The following is a 21,759-nucleotide window of genomic DNA, read 5'->3' as shown; positions in this document are numbered from 1 at the left end:
GCTACAACAGTGCCATATGAATGCCTGTTCTCACTTTCAGATGACATTGTAAACAAGAAGGCGGCAGCATTATCTCCTGCAAATTGTAACCAACCTAGTTTGTCTGAGTGAGTGGCTGACCAAGAAGGAGGACTGAGTGGACTTGTAGGCTCTAGAGTTTTACATTGTTTTATTTTTGAATGCAGATTTTTTGTACATAATTCTACATTTGTAAGTTCAACTTTCATGATCAAGAGATTTCACTATAGTACTTGTATGAAGTGAATTGAAAAATATTTTTTTTTGTTTTTTACAGTGCAAATATGTGTAATCACAAATAAATATAAAATGAGCACTGTACACTTTGTATTCTGTGTTGTAACTGAAATCAATATATTTGAAAACGTAGTAAACATCCAAAAATATTTTTAAAAAATGATATTCTATTGTTGTTTAACAGCACAATTAATCACGATTAATTTTTTTAATTGCTTGACAGCCCTAATATAAATAAATATAAAACGTGCTACTGGGACATATGCAGGATCCTGTGACAGAGAAAGAATGAATACAGTTCTAACTGTGTCCTATTTTACACCTTCATGAGAAGCATTTTGGTTTTTTAGAGAGAGCTAGAAGATTTTTCACACTTAGCCTCAAAAGTATTTTTATTAAACTGTGTCAAAGATCAGTGAGATGATTACCTTTAAGAAGCTGTGGGAACTGGTTATGAGACAGGCTCAAGCAGAGAGAGGGAGCATCAAAGAATAAGACATGATTACTCAAACAGCTCAAATACTCCGTGAAGGATGAATTTCACTGATTTTTTTAATCACTATCAGATAAAACAAAATTTGCGTTGTGCTCACTCAGCGCATTAATGGACTCTGTTTTAGTGCATCAGCCAATTGGGAACACTGACAATGGCAAGGAAGCAAGGAAAAGAAAAATCAGAGTCCGGGGGACCTAGTTCCTGCCTATCTGTACATCTAGATATTTATACTGGTCTCTCCACCAAAGTATAGGAACTCTTTAGAATCCAAGTTCTGTTCCCAGTTATGCCACATCCTTTCTTTGTGACCTTGAACAAGTCATTTAACTTTGGCATGCCTCAGTTGCCCCTCACATGTAATATGGAGAACATACTACCATATCTCATAGGGTTGTTATGAGTTTGATTCATTAATATCTGCAAAGTGCTTTGAAATCCTCTGTTGGAAGGTACTAAACACCTTGAAGGATCTCACTGTTGGTGAAAACGAGTGGGGAGATTTGGGAACATTTTCAGTATTGTTTGTTTGTTTTTCAACCAGTTCTACTTTTATAACCAGGTATCCAGTGGCCATCATGCATTCATCTTCATCAAAAAATGCTCAATATGTGACAGATATGAATATTTAATAGCAGCAGCAGTCAGCTGCTGGGTCTATGCTAGAAAAGTACTTGTGCACTTTGACATTCATGACAAAATGAAGCACTGGAATGGGTTACCTAGGGAGGTGGTGGAATCTCCTTCCTTAGAGGTTTTTAAGGTCAGGCTTGACAAAGCCCTGGCTGGGATGATTTAGTTGGGGTTCATCCTGCTTTGAGCAGGGGGTTGGACTAGATGACCTCCTGAGGTCCCTTCCAACCCTGAGATTCTATGATTCTATGAAAATCACACCAAACAACTGACACTCATTTCAAGTTCAAAACTTCCATTGGTTTACAGAGAATTTTAGTTTTATATGACAGTACACAACTTATTGTGGTCACAAAGAAAAGGAATGGTGTGACTCATGGAGAATCTGTATCCAAGACACTCATTAAACAAATTGTGAATCATTCAGTATGATATTATAGATCTAAACCATGTATGACAAGTGTCACTTTATCAAAACAATGTCACCCCAAGTCCATCTGAGTCATCAGATGACAAAGAAATGAGACAAATGGACGAAGATAATGGAAAAACAGGTTACTGATCAGTGGGGAAGTTACACCACGTGATTTCAACCAAAGCAACCAAATAGTTATAAAATAGCCAGGGACTAGTAAGCAATCTATACTGTTTGATCCAAGACCACTTATCAAGAAAAAGACATTCTTGTCACTTCAGTAAATAATGATCCTGACACATATAATTTTTCAAGCGATATCAAGCAACCCAGTGCTAAGATGAACTTCCTCATGCCAGTAGGCAAATAACTGTTGACTCATACAAGACTCCTTACAACAGAACATCTATTACCCCTCAGAGAAACTAGCGCAGGACTCCTGAGAGACTAAATAAAGAGACCTGGAAATCTTGACTGAGGCCTCAGAAATGTTGCAGCACAACTGAAATATGGTTTTCATCTTTTATGAAGCTTTCTTCCCAATGCATGACCCACAAATTGTTGAATGCAAAGCACTTCTAGTAGATTTTCCCTCTATTAAAATGAATTAGATGTATATTTTTCCCCTCCAAAAGTGGGTGAAATTGTGCCTATGAAAGGTTCGATGGAAGATGATTTACTGCATCTTAGAATCCTAGTATAGGCACAGGACCTCTAGTGGTCATCTTAAGAAGGTTGAACTAAAAACATTACACAAACAAGATATATCACACACTGCGAGTATACTGTCTGCTCCTTTAATAAATACTCAAATAGCAGGCAGCTTGAAATGCTCCAAACTATATGCACACTGTGGATTTAAAAGTTATTTTTCTCACATCGCTGACAGACACCACTGATAAGGAATGATCATTAGCTAGGCGGTAGTTATATGGGATCTACCAGTCCAGGACAGCGATCTGTACTGTCTGTTCCTCCTGTGTCTACTAGGTGTCAGTATCACAATGAGGTATCTTGCTATGGTTGAAAGGCTATACAGAGAAAAATGTAAACCAAGGTTCTAGTGTGCACATGCTAAATAAGATTAGTCGAGGACATAGATGCATATGTAAAAAATACCTAATCTAAATACCTAAAGGCCACCTCTATAAGAATAGATGGGTCTGAGCCAAAACCCAGTGTCTGATTATGTCTGAACTTTGTGGATGTTTAGAATCTGAACCAACTCTGAAATTTCTGTCTGATTCTGGTCTCTACAATAGTCCAAAACTAAACCACAGATCCTAAAGCCTCTGATTTGGGAGTGATTGAACACTGGGTCAAAATTTTGCATCTCGGTCCACCTTTAGTAACAGGATGCCATATTAAGCCAGCTCAAGAATTCTTACATCTCTACCTGGTGGGAGGAGGAAGATTACTTGAATCTGAAATACAAGCACCAGGAATACAGTCCAGGTTTTGCAACAGATTTAAATATATGGAAGTCGCTGGACCTCTCACCTGCAGCATTAGGCCTTGTCTATACTAGTCCCTGTTGCTGACAACAACTGTTAGCAAGGAATAATAATATTCCATGCTGACAATGGATATCAGCAACAGGTGCAGCTAAAAGGGAGCTGAATTTGGTTTAAACTGCAATTGTAGCCAACGACAAACCAGGTTCAGCACGGTTTTAGAAACCGTGATGGCTTCTGAAATGGTATGAGAAGTGCTTTGTCTGTGGCTACATGCAGTCAAATCATTTTCAGCCTTAGTTCAACACCACTGATTGGTGATGTCCTTGCGACAGATCGTTTTCCTAGCTGAGACCAGTTTAGAAACTTTTGAACTGAGGCTCTGCCTCTGTGGTTAATCTCAGTGTTTCCTCTGCTGTGGCACGGCAGCAAGAGGGAAAAGGAAGCAGAACTGTCTGTGCTACTGCAGAGGGTGGGCAGGGAAGAGCCGTCTCTGCCGATTGTTGTTAATGACATAGGAGCTGCACCCAGAGAGACAAACCAGACACACTGTACGGGCCAGTGCGCCGCTAAGCAAACCAAAGGCTGACAGTCACCAGTGGGGCTGTGAAACACATGGCTTTTCTGTCTCAAAAAATTATCCCTCGTTTTCATTTTTCCAAAAGGTGAAACACTCAACCGGGCCAGTTCATTTACCTTGGTACTGACCGCGGCTAACCTACCTTTAGAGTCCTTTTTATTAGAGCTCCCTGGGATTAAGACCAAAGGTAGAAACGATTGTCTGCCAGCTCTAGAAGCGGCACTGCATAATTTTGACCCCGGTGTGACGTTATTGATATAAATGGGGACCATATAGAACATGGGTTGCAACCAAGGTCCTGTAGTGGCTCCAAATCCTAAGTAAAGGGGGTCATATAAGGTGTCTAAGACCAGGTTCTGGGTTGCTGATTATAATTATGCTGTCTATATGTCTGTATCATTTTTAGTTGAAGTTATGAATGTTGGCTCTATGCTGTCTGTATTTCAAGTTTGTGCTGTGCTTCTGGGGGAAGCCTCCCAGACAAGCTGGTGTTAGCTCTGCCTAGCCTGTTTGATGGCCCATTAAGGACCGTCAGCTACACAATGGACCCATGGAGAGAAGGCAGACATGCCTTGTGACTCAGCAAAGTATGCAGGGACTGGCCCATGTGACTCCAGGCTCCATTTTGCTGTAAATTTCCACAGTGAAGACAAAGAGATTCTTACACCTGGAAAAGTCTATATAAGGCTGATGCTTCATCTCCATCTTGTCTTCAATCCTGCTTCTGACCTCTGGAAGGACTTAGCTACAAACTGAAGCTCTGCACGAAGGACTGTTGACCCATCCCAGCGGGGGATGTTCCAGAGACTTAATCTGAACCTGCAGTTTACTCCAGCACTGCTGCAAGCCTGAACTAAGAACTTTGCCATTACTGTATGTAATTGATTCCATTTAACCAATTCTACCTCTCATTTCCACCTTTTTCCCTTTGTAAATAAACCTTTAGATTTTAGATTCTAAAGGATTGGCAACAGCGTGATTTGTGGGTAAGATCTGATGTGTATATTGACCTGGGTCTGGGGCTTGGTCCTTTGGGATCGAGGGAACCGTTTTCTTTTATTGGGGTGTTGGTTTTCATAACCATTCATCCCCAGGACGAGTGCACTGGTGGTGATACTGGGAGACTGGAGTGTCTAAGGAAATTGCTTGTGTGACTTGTGGTTAGCCAGTGGGGTGAGACCAAAGTCCTTTTTGTCTGGCTGGTTTGGTTGGCCTTAGAGGTGGAAAAACCCCAGCCTAGGGCTGTGACTGCCCTGTTTGAGCAATTGGTCCTGATTTGGCACTCTCAGTTGGGTCCCGCCAGAATCGCTCCGTCACACCCGGTAAAGATGAAATCCTTTCACTCACCAGTCACTCACAGCACAGGGGGTTCTAGTAATCTGTTTTATTGGGTTTTTTAACCACAGGCTGAGTTTAAGGCTGTTCAGTGTCAGATTAATGTCACCGGCTCACTAGCTGTGATCACATTGTTACTGGAAAACCTTTGTCCTTAGGTCTAAAAGAAAAATAAAACCCCCCTGTGGTGAAATCCAGTGACTTTCTAACAATAGATCTTCTTAATGCTGTCAACTATTTGCAGTTTGGCATTTCACTTGATTCTTCTCAATCTATTTTTTCCAATTCTAATAAACCTATTCGGTAAACTGGACTACAGGGGTTTCTGCTCTTTCATTGTGGGTGGTCTTAGGGACCTGGAAAACAAAAGATCCATTAAGCTAGGACAAGAATATGTTTTAAAGTGATCTGCAAAAGGAAAACATGTTTTGTTTTTGGTTTATATTGGTCCTATATGATGTAGAAAGACAAGGAATTTCACCTCTTTCAAGAAAAAAAAATAAGTTATTTTCTGCTGCTTTTTTAGATTAGAAATATGAGGCCTGGTTTTGGTGGAGCGTCCTTTGGTAGACTGGAAATCTGGGGTTTGGGGTAGTTACCTTCCAGCAGACTGAAACCTTGGCTGTGGTTCTCCCAGCCCTCAGGAGAGGAGGCAGGGAGTGCTGAGTCATAGACTGTCTGGACTAAGGGCTGAGAAAGTTGCACCTTAACTCACAGCCTCTTGTGATGTTCTGTCCCACTCCGATCCTCCAGCAAACAAGGAAGTGAAGACTGCTGGACTAAATCAATGGAGCTAGGCCAGTTTTCATTCACTGAGGAACTGGCCCTGATGTATCTGGTCCTCTCTGACCTATCCATTGTGAACAGATTATTAGGGCTTGTCTTCACGTACAGTGCTACAGCAGTGCAGCTGAGCCGCGCCTGTAGCACTTTAGTGAAGACACTACTCTGCCGACGGGAGAGCTTCTCCTGCTGGTGTAGTTACTCCACCTCCCCGAGAGGTGGCAGCTTGGTTGCCGGGAGAAGCTCTCCTGTTGACATAGTGCTGTCTACAGGGGGGGGTTAGGTCAGTATAACTACACTGCTTAGGGGTGTGGATCTTTCACAGCCCAAGTGACATACTTATACCGAAATAGGTGTAGACCCGGACTCAGATTTGATACTCTTTTTTGTTCACGGCTCAGCCAACAACAGATCTGGTATTTTATAAATGCAGGCCTCGGTAGTGATTTTGGAGCAAATAGTCTTTATGGACCTTTGAGGTTCAAGCTGTGTGACTGGTCAACTCAATTTCTGTTCCCTGATGAGAGGCCAGCAAGCAACACACCATCCTATTTCTCCCTCACAGCCCTCCTCCCTGTCGGCAATCTTCTGACATCACGCCAGCAGGAGCCTTCATGACTCTGTGTCATGTGTAGAGGAGGTTCCACAAGGGAGTTGCACCTGTTGCTATTCCACCCTCCTCAAGATCCGTCCATTGCGTCAGCATGTTGCTGTATGTTCTGAGGCTGGAACATGTTCAAAGTAAATCCAGGCAAAGGATTTCCCTCTGTTCTGCTTCTCGCTATTACTCATGTTGATGTTGTAGTTATTTAGGGCTTGTCTACAAGGGGAAATTTTACTGGCATAACTATACTGGTATAATTATACTGGTATAACTCCCCAGGTGGACACCCTTACTCTGGAATGAGAGTGCCTGGGTTAGCCTAAACCACTTCCAAAGTGAGATAAATTTCCCCACATAGACAAGCAGGGATTCAAAACATGCCCACTGTCTCTCCCTACCTCTGAACACTCTCACTTCCAAACACATGGATCCAGGGACAGGCTGGGTGAGTCCTCGCAGTCCAAACATGCTCAACCACTCAGGAGTACATTTGTTCCCCTGTGCGCAGGTACATTTCCCTATTTGTATGCCACATGCGCATTTGTGCAGAGGGAACCCAGACACGACGTTCACGGAAAAGCAGACAAAAAAGATCTGAACAGGGTCAGACTGAATCACGTCAGACACTGACACTTTCACAAATCATTTTTTCTATTCTTTTTCCAGCTCCAGTCTCAAATACAAAAAACAAGCTTATGCAGCAGGAGAACAGGGAAGGGTTCCTCGTGCCCAGGACCACCAGCAGTACTGCTGACCTCCAATCCTTCTTCCATCCACGTTCCCCCTCTTCCCTGTGGCCCTTTGGAGGACAGCCTCAGTCCTTCCCACACTAGCAAGTTGACAGGAGGGACCCCCTCCTGCATATCTCCTAATCACTACAGGAGAGAAGCCCTGGTCCTGAGGACCTACAGAGATTCTCAGGACTGGATCACCCATTTTGCAGACCATATGAGACCAGCAGCATCAGGACTCCCCCACACAAGATAGTGGATGATGACAGTGGTTAGCAGGAGGCTCAGTGACCAGCAGACTAAGGGGGCATTTCCCCAGACCTCCTAAAGTCTACTGGTTTGGTTGTCCCAGCTTGTGGACCTGCTAGGGTTTGCAGGAACAGAAAACATTGCAACCATTTAAAAAAAATAATCTAAGGAAATTCATCTCCAAAAATCCTTGTTCTGGTGAAGTTAAAGCTTCAGGCACACAGCAAAGATTGGAGTACTCAACATGCAGAATTAAGCTGGCACCTTTCAAAATAGGTACCAAAACTACCTTAACTTTCCCAGCCTACCATCATCCCCTTTTTGGCACGCAGTTTCACAGTGGTGCACCACTGAACATTGGTTTTCTAATCTATTTCCTACCACTTTCCTCTCTGATGCTGTGAGCTACTTTGTCACTTACTGACCTTTGCTCTTCTCAGGTAAGTGATCTAATTTCAGTCTAGCTCATATGAAGTTTGTATACGGAGACACTCCAGCTTAGCGTCAAATGGTACCTGGAAAACTGGCTGCTACACTGAAACTTTCTTAACTTCTCCTTAACAAAGATTTTTGTCTTGGTATCTATAGACACCTGCAATCTCCCAAGTGTGGAACAACAGGTGCCACACTTGTGGGCAGACTTGAAGAGAATGGTTTAAAGACAACCCTAGGTAATGGTTAACGGGCTGCTTGTCAGGGTGTGATGTTCCCTAGCGCTAAAGTCGGGCAGAACACAAAGCATTTAAGACATTTTCCAGACCCATACCTCTTCGGAGCCACAGGTGCGCCTGGTACCATGAGAGTGTGGGAATTATTCCGGGAAAGCGGGGGCAGATGGGGGTCGTGTGTCTGCACCCCTGCAGAGCTGCTTTGGGCGTCGACATCCTTGACGTTTACAGTGGGATATCTACTGGACGATGGCTCTTGGAGAGAAAAAACACAAAAGGAATCAGAAAAGGAAAAGGGGCAAAATACATTAAGGGGCAAAAATCTCTCTAGAATCACTTGGGACCAGTGTTTTTGCTCAGTGTCAAAATTAGTCAACCTGTTGCCACGGACGTCAATCTAAGCTATCTCCAGGCCTTATGTATTTATGTATCTTGAAAGCACATGTAGTACCATTCAGCTTGGAAAAGAAACTAACAAAGTCACAAAATTCAAAGTTAAGGTCCATCCTGAAAGGGGGGGAACCAGGCCAGATGCTCAGTTGATATGAATCAGCGTATCTTCATTGACTTCAGTCACCTACATCAGCTGAAGATCTGGCCCATTAAGCATCACAACATGAGTTGATCGAGATGCTGCTCTTGTGCTCTCATAGCTTGAGAATGATGTTGTCTTTTAAATATCCTGATCAGATTGCAGTCACTCATTCCACATTATGGGAAAAAATACGGTGAAGTGACTCAGATTATTGACATCAAAAGCTACCAGCTAGGTATTGTGACAGGGTCAGGCCAGATGGCTACAAGAGAGTGGTCGAAGGTAAATACATTAGCTCCAGGTTAAGCAGGTCCCTTTTCCCTGGGTAAGATAACAGGGACTATTGCAGAACACTCAGGAACTTTCTAGAACTAATTAAGGCGGGCAGGCTAATTAGGACACCTGTAGCCAATTGGGAAGTTACTAGAATTAATTAAGGCTAATCAGGACACCTGGTATAAATAGGCTCTCACTCCAGTTAGTGAGGTGTGCGTAAGGAGCTGAGAGTGAGAGGATGTGCTGCTGGAGGACTGAGGGGTACAAGCATTAACAGACACCAGGAGGACGGTCCTGTGGTGGGACAAAGAAGGTGTTGGGAGGAGGCTATGGGGAAGTAGCCCAGGGAGTTGTAGCTGTCGCACAGCTGTACCAGGAGGCACTCTAGACAGCTGCAGTCCACAGGGCCCTGGGCTGGAACCCAGGGTAGAGGGCGGGCCCGGGTTCCCCCCAAAATCTCCCAACTCCTGATCCAACACAGGAAGATCTCTGAGGCTAGCAAAATCCACCAATAAGCGCAGGACCCACCAAAGTAGAGGCGGAACTTTGTCACAGTATCCATAAGTCAAGTCCCTCAACTCCTACCTACACACACCCATGAAGTTTTCTAAGGGGTGTTACGTCAGAATTACATTGTTAGAGTTCCAATTCATACTGTAGATTTCAAATTGCATGACTGCCTGTTTTTACCCCAAATAAGACATTATTTAAATAATAATTTGAAGGTTCTCGAATCAATCTGGCAGGAATCTCAGAACCACCAGCCGTGCACATTACAGTTAGGAGCACAGCCAGCACCTGGGTCCCACTCTGCATGCCTGGCCCTCACCTGCCGAAACCACGGTGGCTCTTCTCAGCACTGGGGACTGAGTCTCATCAGTGGGATGGGGGAGCTTGGGGTTCCCTCGAGCACTCCTGGAAGTGGGACTGACCCAAGGCTCATCAGTCATGCTAAGACCCTTTCTGTTGTTTGGGGAATGGCCAGTGGCCATTTGTGTGTGTGTGTTTCAGAGGGGGCAACCCTACCCTCATGATGATATCTGAAATCCCAGCCAGCAAGTCCTTGCAACTTTTATTTACAAAAGGTGAAAATTCAGCCTCGTGTGTAGAGGGCCTTGCATCACTTATGTTCAGTGTGGGGCTTTCTGCCCAGAGATGACTGTCACCCCAACAGCACAGGAGAAAGAGTCACATGCACAAACAAACCTATTCAAACCTCTACATTGTTTACCAGAGAAGATATTCTGCTAGAAGTGACAAGGCAAGCAAAACACAAGAAACGTCACACAACACACGCTACTGAGCCTTAAAAGGCCATTAAGAGGCAGGTTCTGCCACCCGTACTCATGCAGAGTGGTGAATTTTAATGATGTTCTATCACTTGTGCCAAAAGGATTTCCGTTCATTTCTGTGGGGCTATTTGTGAAGGATGCTAATGTTTGATTTAAGAATGGCAGAACCTGGCGCTTTCCTTGTGAAACAGACCCACAAAAGCAAGATTAATGCTTATGGACTAAACTGCTTATAACAAGTCTCCCCTTCCCATTCCTTTGTTCTCGCTGAGCATGTATGTGGGTGTGTTAACGGCAGAAAGTGTCTGTGTATTGGAGATTTCATCCTTTAACTGGGGGGTTGCTTTTGAGAATTTTGAGCAGTGACAAGGGGAGTGGTGGTTTTTTTGTTGTGAGGGGGTTTTGTTGTTGTTGTTGTGGGGTTTTTTTTTGCAACCCAGACATTTTTTAATGTTCTTTGTTGGGTGAACTTGACAATACTGTAATTATAATTCAGTGATATTAACACAAAATGATTCCATTATAGAAATAACGTGTGTCACTATGTTACAATAGGGAACATTTTTTTTTTTATAAACAAGAGCACCCGAAAGGAGACCCACAGATAAAAGCCCATGCCCAAAGCCATGCAAGCACATCAGAAAAGCCATCCTCTATACTACCTAAAGGATGAGAAGGGGACCATTCCTCATTCAAAAAACTGGGGTTCACCACACCAGACTTATGCTTTTTGGAGATGAGGACTGGGATGCGGGAGGCGGTGGAGAATCGGTAGCTGGGAACATTGGGTAGCTGCTCTACTGTGCCTTGGAAGGAAGGGGAGGAGCTCCTGCAGTAAAGCGGCTGGTCGTGCACCAGGCGATCTAACTCAACGTCTCTGGTTTGCTTGGACATGGTGCTAGGAGCCTAGGCGCTTCAAGCAAAGGACAGGGCGTCTGAAGCTGCAACAAGAAACATAGAATCAGGCGAGACGGTCTTGTTTTAGATCCACATGAGCTGTTCCTTTAAAAGAGAAAGACAACCTTGGTGGTGATTTTTGTTTTAGTGCTCACAAGGGCGAAAGCCAATAGCTGAGAGTCAGGAACAGAGCTGGCAAGCACCATACAGGCTTCCCTTACACATGTAACACTGGCAGGCGGGATTGAACCTGGGACCTCAGGAGCTAAATGCATAAGCGGCTACTGCATGAGCTGAAAGCTGTAGGGGTCTTAGCTAAGGCTGTTCAGCAGACTCATTAATTTCCCTCTCTCTAAGTGGTCCCAGTGCCACTAGCTGGGACAGAACACCACACCCAGGAGGTGTGTGGGTTACACACAACTTTACTAAGGGGCCTCCATCCTGATTTTCAGCACCCAGCGTTATTTCACTACTGAGTCTCACCTAAACAGACACTGAGAGTCATGACAAAATTGCAACGGCAAATGTCCGCTGAGGAACTAGACTGTCAGCACCAAAGACATCTCCCGTCTGCGCCAGGCAACGTTCTCCAGAAGGGAAAGGGCACGTATCCCTTTCCGCTGCTTCACTTCCCCTGCCTGCCCAAAGCCCCCTGTTTTCACTTGAAGGCCTTTCCAGATCTAATGTCTCTCATTCATCAGTTGCCCAGAATGCGAAACAAGCAGTCTCCAAAGCACGAGCCCTAGTGGAATATGAATTGCATCAGTCTGAAGGGCAGGCATTCCTGATCCCTATTCCCATCCAGCTGAAATGAATCTGTATCACAGATAAGTAGGGACCCAAAGATTAAAAGAAGCATTAAGGGTCAAATGTTCAAAAATGTCTATACATTCTAGGTGCCTCTATTTTTGAAAGCCCACCTCGAGACTCCCAGGGGCCTGCTGCTACCATTGGCTACAGCAGCAGAAGAGGGTACTTAGCACTTTGAAAATCACACCCTAGGTGCTTCAAAGCAGACACTCCAAAACAGAGGCACCTGGAATTAATGGACACTTTTGAAAACTTTGTTTGGAATATAAACTCTTTTCTCTCTCCATGTTCTTGTTGCGCCGGCAGTAAAATGCTGGAGAGAGAGGGCTCCATCCCCGGTCTTGGACACAAAATGTTTCCTGTGAGGTTGGGCTGTGACTCGCATCATTCTATTTGTCTTCTGCTGGAATCCAGTGTTGTGTACCTGAGTACCATCACAGCCCAAACCGTAACGCTGAGATCACTTTTCTGTTCTGTGGTCTTTTCATGCAATGTGCAGAGATCATCCACAACCATCTGCCAACGCAATGCTCCTCTGCTCTCCCACCAGGCAAAAGAGTGTCGGGGAATAATGGGCAATGATGAAACTAGGCACCAGACTCTAAGAATTATCCACACGGTATTTCATATTAAAAGAAAATTTAAATCACTACAAATGTAGAGCCCTATTCTCTGCTGCGCTGCGTTCCCACAGGACTGGCGGCATCACAGAACTGGTTACAGATCACGGATTTTCTGCCCAGCCCCAGGGCAGGATACAGCAGCATGGGGGCTGCTCTAACCTGCATCCTCTGGCAACAGCGCTCAAAGGACTGTCTGCCAGGAGAGTAAGAGCACAGTACATGTTAGTCATGCCTGTTTCCTGTCTCAGCCTGTCCCTGATACAACCCCCGTGCCAGGCTCGCTGCAGGCGCTATTCCAGCTCCGCTCCCCGTGGAGATGCCCCCATGCTGTTGAATCCCTAGCAGAGGGGACAAGGCCAAATTCTCTCCCATATGTGCTGCCAGAGCAATGCAAAGGGGACTAAGTGGAGGAGAGAATCTAGCCCATCATTCATTTCCTGGCTAATTGCGACTGGTTTGGCTTCAGCTTGCTGTTGCTTTTGTGTTGAAGGAGGGTTTAGGAGAATTATTTTGAGACTGTCCTTGCGGGAAATTACACTTAAACGCAGATGCCTTTGAACCTTTTTAAGCTCTTAACGCAAGAAGGCTTATGTGAACGTAAGCAGTACCTAGGGGCTTGTGAACTTCAGTCACAGAAAAGACATGCCCTGCAGTTGCTGCTGAAATTGTAATGTTCTAGCCAATGTAGCTGCAAGAACACATGCTTGGCAGTTTAAAAAAAAACTCTCAAAAAAGTAATAGAGCAATGGGTCAAATCATCCCTCGGGTAACTCCACTGAACTCAGCAGAGTGATGCCAGGAATTACCTTGGCCCAGTGAGTCTCTGATAGTCTTACAAATCAAGTCCCACTCTAATTTTTGTTACCAAAACATCACCACTTAAGATGTTAAATTAAAATGCATTTTATGTAGACAGTTATTTTTCAGATAAAACAAGGTAGCTGAGAAAAAGACTTTTTCCCCCTCCGTATCTGCTTCAGCTGAAGGAGAAATTCTTATTTCACAGCAAGGTTTGCTTAATCAGCAAGATTAAGTGCTGTGTAACTACTAGCCTCTTATATCTGGGCATAACTGACAACAACATCACTGCCGTATTGCTCCTATAGGATACCTGCAACTAGTAAAAGGCCGTAGAAAGCAGGCCCCTCGCACAGAAGAATTATGTGTTTGTTTCTATTGCATAAGAATTCAAAAGGGTGAGTCTATACGTCGTTTTTTTCTCACCAGACATCTCTTTGCCACTTTGTGGTTATAATAATTCCACGCCATTCTGCATTATATACTGTACCTTCAGCATCAGTTCGGGCAGCTCCAGCTTTCTCCTCTTCCACCTTCACAAAACAAACAGACAGTTCTAAAGAAAAACATCCCATTCCATTACAAAAAGCAAAACAGAAAAACAATCCTTTATACACAAGGGTTGGATTTCAATGCAGTTTTAGTAGCAAACTGAGAGTTAATATTTCTAAAATGTGTTAACAAGTTCCCCTGTATCTGCGGGAGAAAAGACAGAGGTGGTCTGTATGATCAACATATCAGCTGTAAGCTCCTTTCATACGGTTCATTCATTTTAGAGCAAAGACGCTTCTTGGAAGGTGTGACAATTATTTTTTCCTTTTCAATTATTTTTTTAAATACTGTATAACACTATAGGGCCACACTGGAAATACGAATACAATGTGATGAGCATACTCATAGACTTATAGACTATAAGGTCCGAAGGGACCATTATGATCATCTAATCTGACTTCCTGCACAATGCAGGCCACAGAATCTCACCCACTCACTCATACAGTGTACATTGGCCATTCTATCGCATCCACAACACAGCACTGTGCATAAAACTCTGCCCTTTACTGATGCAATAGGTGTTGGGGGGGGGGCTGCCTCACCCCTGGCTTGAAGTGGTTTCCATCACATCCAGGGTTTACAGTTTGGTTCAGTGGCTCTCAGCTCCCTCTCTGTACAAATTGTTCCAGCCCCCTGAATAATGCACTTTTTTTTTTAGTGGGGCAGTGTGTACAGCCTCTAGTGTTTTATAAGGGGAAACACTCTGACTATTGATCTATATTCAGCACCCAGGCAGTCTCTCTCTCAATCTCTCTCTCTCTCCCATATTTGTAGTTTTCAAACTTTTTATTTTCCTAGTGTCTAGCTGCCATCTGTTAGCATCTATTACTAAAGCACCTAAATATGTCACAATCCTGAATCCCCAGCTTTACGATGGCATTTCGTCTACTCACTTTCCTCTGGGACTTCTGAGTCCAGCTTTCTAACTTTACCGCTGAGCTGCTCTACTAAAGCAATTGAAACTCACTCAACTTCTAGGTCTTTCTAGATTTTCTTTACCAAAGCAAGTTCAAGACCGCAGGGGAGTGGGTCAGCACTATCACTGCTCCTTGCCCCATGACCGTGTATTTATATTTCTTCTGTTGTTCCAAAAGCAAACTCTAAATATGTACCCAGAGGCAAAGCCAGTTGACAAAGGTCCTGAACACCGTGGAATTGGTATGGGCTCCACTCCACAGAAAAGGGGCAGGAAGACCTTGCAAGAGGTTTGCACCCTTTGCACATCTCAGGGCACAGCTACCTTTCCCTGGACAAAGAGGGAGTGGTTGGGGGAGCAGGGGGGTTGGAACAAAGATGGAGGAGGAGCGGAGCCAGTAGCTCTAACAGACAATTTCTGCAATAATGGCTCAGCTGCTTCAGCTACTTCTCTCAAGGCCTGCAGAAAAGAACTGCCAGAGTCTGCCCCACTCAGAAGCTCCCTGAGCAGAAACCAAAGCATTATGTCTCCACAGGGATCATCCTTAAACTTGCAAGTACTTGTTTCTGGAGAGGGTGGTTAGCAACCTGAACACCCGAACTGCAAGACTTAGAAGCATTCTTGTACCTGTAGCAAAGGGTCTTTGGGAGCAGCCCCCTGGTCTTCTTCTAGCTGCTCAAAACCCGGGCCAGCGGCTGCAAAGGCGCACTCATCCAGCTCACCACTGTAAGCAATGCAAGGAGCGTGAGGCAGGGATCTACAGAACGCAGATGAAAGGCAGCAAAATAAGAACAGGATTTCTTCCAGCCATTTCCGAGCCTGGGCATGTTATGGACAAGAGACATCAGGGGAATGGAAATGTCTCTAATGAAAAGGTCTCTTGAGTGTCAGGTTGCAAGACCATTGCTTCATAGGCCATCTACTCAAGCCCATTTGCAGATGAATGAGAACACACAACTATACTAAAGGGAGCTGAAGGGAGAGAGTCTTAATAACTGTTGTTATTATAAGAGGCCATGGTCCATTTAGCCATTTGCAAAGACCCGCTCTAAAGAAAACAGATGTTGATTATTCCAAATTGTTGACAAAAGCACCTTTTTCATGGCACTAACCTGCAGCCTTTAACTAAAAATAGACAAATATCAGCGAACTGTAATGTATGAGGTGAAAGTTTTAACTAGTGTGTGAGAAGAGACGTTCTTATAATGTTGGAAACAATATTAAGTGGGAGACCAAGTGAAAATCATATAAAACATACAACTCATCTTGCTGCGCTCAATACATTTCTAACTTAAGTGAGAGCCATCAAATAACAGCAGAGAGCCCGATTTTCCAACAGGAGCACCTGTCTACACCATCTAAACCAGCCATTGCCACATCTAAATTGTCACTGTAACGCATAATGTTCATTTTCAGTTCCTAACCGCCAACTCTAGTGTCCAAAAACTAAATCCGCACATCCTAGCCTGCCATCCATATTTGACAAATTGAGCCCACAAGATTAATGTTATCAGTTTAATGTGACTAATAAGTTTAACTGAAAAAAAATCTTCAGGTCACTGTGGTTGGTGATCATCTTCTCTTAATGCTCCAATAGCTTTAATCAAAAATCACCCCAAAATCAATTTGTTGGTTGTGGTAATGGTGTTTTGTTTCGTTTGTTTTTTGTTTTGTGGCGAGGGGAGGGGGGGGTTGGGATAGAAAATGGGGATCATTAAGAAAATAAATAAGAAAATAGCTAAATACGTGAAAATTGCAATGCCCACATTATCACATATTAGGTAGGTCCTTAACAATGAGGATATATAATAAAAAGGATGACTTTTTCATCTGCATCTAGTTGTTACTTCGCAGGATTTTTGTTTTCATTTTGATTAATAAAAGCTGTTCAAAATCCCATCTCAAATCTTTTGATCTTATCCCAGATACACACTCAGCCTCTCTCTTTTCCAGTAAAAATCCAAACACACTGAAAGAACAATTGCAATAAAAACTGAAACATACATTTTGCTAATAACCAGCAATAAAGGATTTCACTTGCATCAAAGCTCAATAAATTACAGTGCAGCAGTTTCTGAAAAACAGTTTTTGATAAAATAAGAAGCAAAAAATGTAGAATTTAAACATTGAACAATAGTGCATGTTCAGTTTCCAGGTGAAAATTTAGGTGTTTCAGTTTTTAACTAAAAGGCAGAGTACAGTATTACAGAAGCAGTAGTTTACTAGATAATAAAACTCCAATGTTTGCACCATGTGAAACCAAAACAAAACCACTCCGCTAAACAAATAAGCTTTCTAATGTATCTGTAGCCCAACGTAACCATCTATAAAGGTTGTGGACACTTCAACTATTTCCTACAAGAGAAAAACGATTTAAAAATTCACCTACTTGTATTAAATTGCATTTGTGGATCTAATACATAATCCCATTTTTAAATCCAGCTCCATAATATTCATAATAATCTTGAATGCATTTTATTAACAAATATGTTTTTAAATGATCTGGAACTACTTCGAGACCAAGATTTTTGATTCTGCCTCTCGCTTTTGATGTCTGCAGATTAACTGCAAATCCTCTTTCCTGTTAATCGGATCGAGTTGCTGTGCAGGCAGTGCCGCAGAACCCCCTGTGGGAGGGGGCAACAGTTTAGGGACCAAAGGGCTGCAGTTGCTAGGAGAAGCTGAGCAGTTGCTAAGGAGGAGAATATGTCGCTAGGAGACACTTGCTGGTTACTAGGTACCTCACGTCATCAGCAAGCCCTTGAATAAGCCAAGTTAGCTAAAGCATCCTTTCCAGGCTGCACTTTAGCAATGATCTCTGACAACAGTTCTGTCTCCTACACAGAGACATAGAAATGTAAGAGTAGAAGAGACCTCAAGAGATCAGCTAGCTCAGTCCCCTGCATTCATCACAGGACTGAGCATTATCTAGTCCATCCCTGACAGGTGTTTGTCTAACCTGTTCTTAAAAACCTCCAGTGATGGAGATTCCACAGCCTCCCTGGATAATTTGTTCCAGCGCTTAACCTCCATGACAGTTAAGAAGATATGTGCATGTCTTGCAAAGAGCATATAAGTTGCCATCAGAAAGGACACTAGAAGATGTGGAACATTTGACCAGAACTCCCACCACATTCAAATTCAGCCTAAGGTTGAGCGTGATCTGCTTTTGCAAACCTGCAGTGGTTCGTGTGAATTCTGTTTGTGGCGCTAAAATTTGTGGCACGCCCAGATATACAAAATGTTTCTCTCTCTCTGCAAATATTTGTAGGCAGCTGTTTGTCAGAGCTTTCCAAGTTCAAAGTGTGCTCCGTGCCCCTGCAGCACATCATGTTGATATTTTCCTACATGGCAGGGCCGGCTCCAGGGTTTTTGCCACCCCAAGCAGGAAAAAAAAAAAAAGCCGCGATTGCGATCAGCTCTACCGCCACCGCTTCAGCCTTCGGCAGCAATTCGGCGGCTGGTCCTTCACTCGGAGAGGGAGTGAGGGACCTGCTGTCAAATTGCCGCCGAAGACCCAGACGTGCCACTCCTCTCCGTTGGCCGCCCCAAGCACCTGCTTGCTGGGATGGCTCTGGCAAAACAGTTAACCCATGCAAAGAGTATGAACCCATCCAAACTGAATCTTGCCTGTGGGTTTGCAGTAAGATTCAGCTTAGGACAAAACCAAGTTTGTTCGAACCCCAAACCTGTTAAACTCCATGGCCTGCAAACGCACATGAACGGATTCGGACATAAAATCGTAAATCCATGTTGCGTCAAACTGGAAAGAATTCACACAACTCTGAATAGCACTTACCCTGCAATCTTCCTTTCTTCCTCCTCATTACCTTTCTGGGAACATGATGAGTGCAGCCTTGGAAAAGGAAAGGTTCCTTATATTAAATATTCATTGTCTTATACATATTTTGAGCCTTAGGTGGGAATTTGAAATCTTTAGACTATAACAATATAGCCACTTCTACCTACAAAACTCGACAATAATCTTCAGGTGCCCTTTGGGCAGGGGCGAGGGAATGTACCTGCTCAATACCACAAAAGAAATACACCTCTACCTCGATATAACGCTGTCCTCGGGAGCCAAAAAGCCTTACCGCATTATAGGTGAAACCGCGTTATACTGAACTTGCTTTGATCTGCCGGAGTGCGCAGCCCTGCCCCCACCCCAGCCTGGAGCACTGCTTTACCGCGTTATATCCAAATTTGTGTTATATTGGGTCGCGTTATATCGGGGTAGAGGTGTATTGGGAGGCGAGGGATTTAGAGATATTAGCCACAGGCCTTCATCATCTGTGGGTTCATCATTTGGGGGGGAGTGAATACAGAATATCTACAGAGTAATGGAGTAAAAATGTTATAAAACAGAGAAATACAGTCTTGGACACTAAAAATTCGACTTGCTCTGCAGGAAGAGTGTCTTTTTTATAAGACCTCGTTGTTAATGGAATTCACCCTTCAGGGCAGGAAATCCGCTGCTGGCCATGTGGAATGTTAGGTTTCCAGGACTGTACATTAGAAAAAAAATTGTGTCACATATTTCCATAACAAATCCATAAATACATTTTCAGCATGGTGGAAGGAAGCACCACTAAGCAGCATGTGACTGAATGGAACTCTGGGGCTCACTTTACGTTAGCACCATCATTTATTGTCAGGAAAGCTAATCAGTGAGAAAGAATCGATTCCCAGCTCCAGAACTGCAGAGCAGCAAAATCTATCAAGGTCTGTGGCCTGCAGGTTAAATTCACACATAGAATTCAGTGTCTCATTTCTGAGCTAGCAGCAAAGACAATGTTTAAACATGGTTCTAGGAACATAGGAATTGTGATACCAGATCAGTTTCTCCACCATTCTGTCTCTCCCCTCTATGGTCTTATTTACATTACAGTGCAGACTGTTAGCCAGGACCCATTATGGGGGTTTTACACCTTCCTCTCAAGCACCTGTTACTGGCTACTGTCAGCAAGATAGTGGACTCGGTGGCTCATTGGTCAGAGTTCGTTCAGGGTGGGGGTGCATTCAGCGCACTGTGAAAGGGGATCACAGCTCCCATTCTGGCATGCACTCTCCCAGAGGAGTGTGGACCGAGTTAGCCAGCAGGCCGCTGAAGAGGTACAAAGACTCCCATCCCCCTCAAAGCAAGCTACTGAAGAACCTCGCTTTTAGCCGCTTGTTTGGAGGCAATGTAGAAAAGTTAACCCCTCTTCTGTATGTGCGCGGCTTTGCTGACATCCGTTGGCCAGCCAGGCTCATCCCAATTTCTCTTCCCTTCCCTGTGGATAGCCTAGAGAGGTAACTTGTTGATGTCCCAAGAAATATATTCCAGGCCCAGTTTCTTATTCAAAGTGACCAATTTTCTATGGCTATGCAGGGCCGTGTATCACATACGCTGTTCCCTCTTCCTAGCTTCATCCCAATATCCTTCTCCAGGCCCTGCCCCCATTACGATGTTAGCTTGATGTACAGAATGAGATTAAAACAGCAGGATTCCACCAACAGACTCTGATTTTGCTTTTCCTTCGTGAAACCTCCCTTGTCCCATAGGATAAGAAAAAAACCTAGCCATTCTCCCTCTTCCACCACTAGAGAATGCAGATCCTGCCTGATTCCATGGCGGTGCAGCATTAAATCACACTATGCAGGAGGATGGATTTCCTGCAACATTAAATCACACTATGCAGGAGGATGGATTTCCTTTGATTCTTGTGCAACACGGGCTATAATTTGAAATCATATTACAGATGTATTTATTCTTGGAAATTTCTTTTCTATGTACTGAATCTCTAACCACATGGAGCCACTTCCCAGTAGAATTTTCTATTCTGCAATGATGTTTTACTGAAAACCTGAAATTCAGCACTTGCAAATACTTACAATTTTCTCACCACCTGCAAATGCTGTTATTGAACTCAAAAGTGCTTTCACAATACACTGCAGCCTCTCTGGAAGCATTTCAGGCTGGACTATGCTATTGACTATCTTTCGGATGCCCACCGCACTGAAGACGGTAGGTGATTGAATTCTAACAATCCAGTCTTTCCAACAGAGATTTAAAATCTGTAGGCTGGCGTCTCCCACAAGACTGAGGAAATGATCAGTTAAGTAAGTCTTTAGTTACACTATAGCATAAGGGTCTGATGCTGCTCCTACTGAAATCAATGACAAAACTGCCAATGACTTCAATGGCACAAGACCAGACCCTATACAACAGTTTTTTGGAAGAGATTAGATGAATTATAAGGAGACAGGACCAAGAATTTCCAGTTTTAACAGTAACTATTTTTTTTTTAAACAAGCCTTTTGGAAGGGATCTAAACCCTCAAGCTTTAGGGCATAAGCCAACCTCTAACTATTAGAGGTTAGGAAGAAACTTTCCCTGGGGTGGGTTAGCTCATAACTGCCTACTACAGGGCTTGTTGCACCTTCCTCTGAAGCAGCTAGTATTGGACTGTCAGAGGCAGGATGCCAGACTAGCAGAACCACTGATCTGATCCCATCTGGCATTTCCTATGATCCAAATCCCAGTGAAATCAAAAGGAAAGTCAATTGCTTGTTTTAGTAACTTTTGGAGGTTTGCAGTGCATATCACTTTTGTACACGTGTAAATTACCATCTGCCAACTAACTCACCCAACCTATTGCATGGCTACAATGAAAGAACAGACACATATGGATGATATTCAACCTTCATAACACTCCACAGCGGAGTACTTCGTTCTTTATAATACAACAGCCCCTTCCAATATCATCCTTCTCTTCCTACCTCTTTTCTTCTTCCTGAATTTCCTCTCTCCGGGAGTGGCTGGGAGGAGCATACACTGTAAGTTCGGCCTCATTGTCCCAGTGCATAACTTCTTCTCT

The 21,759-nt window shown here is 43.7% G+C and overlaps 1 protein-coding gene across 2 annotated transcripts in view; it reads right to left on the bottom strand.

Moving 5' to 3' along the window:
• Positions 1-17,461, bottom strand: part of CNGB1 (cyclic nucleotide gated channel subunit beta 1) — a 55,447-nt gene extending 37,986 nt beyond the window's left edge. The window contains exons 1-5 of one of the 2 annotated variants that reach the window (XM_044987875.1): positions 17,289-17,461; positions 15,527-15,656; positions 13,922-13,964; positions 10,966-11,244; positions 8,299-8,455 (exon numbers count right to left, since the gene is read on the bottom strand). In XM_044987875.1, coding sequence (XP_044843810.1) covers positions 8,299-8,455; positions 10,966-11,197 — 389 coding nt within the window. In that variant the 5' untranslated portion in view covers positions 11,198-11,244; positions 13,922-13,964; positions 15,527-15,656; positions 17,289-17,461. The remainder of the gene's footprint in view (positions 1-8,298; positions 8,456-10,965; positions 11,245-13,921; positions 13,965-15,526; positions 15,657-17,288) is intronic. The other variant, XM_044987876.1, reaches the window with a different exon arrangement.
• Between the last annotated feature and the right edge of the window lie 4,298 nt (positions 17,462-21,759).

This window comes from Mauremys mutica, chromosome 14 (genome assembly GCF_020497125.1).
Source record: "Mauremys mutica isolate MM-2020 ecotype Southern chromosome 14, ASM2049712v1, whole genome shotgun sequence".
In the NCBI taxonomy this organism is placed as follows: domain Eukaryota; kingdom Metazoa; phylum Chordata; order Testudines; family Geoemydidae; genus Mauremys; species Mauremys mutica.
The sequence above is the reverse complement of the archived record's forward strand: the minus strand, read 5'-3'. Positions and strand labels throughout refer to the sequence as shown.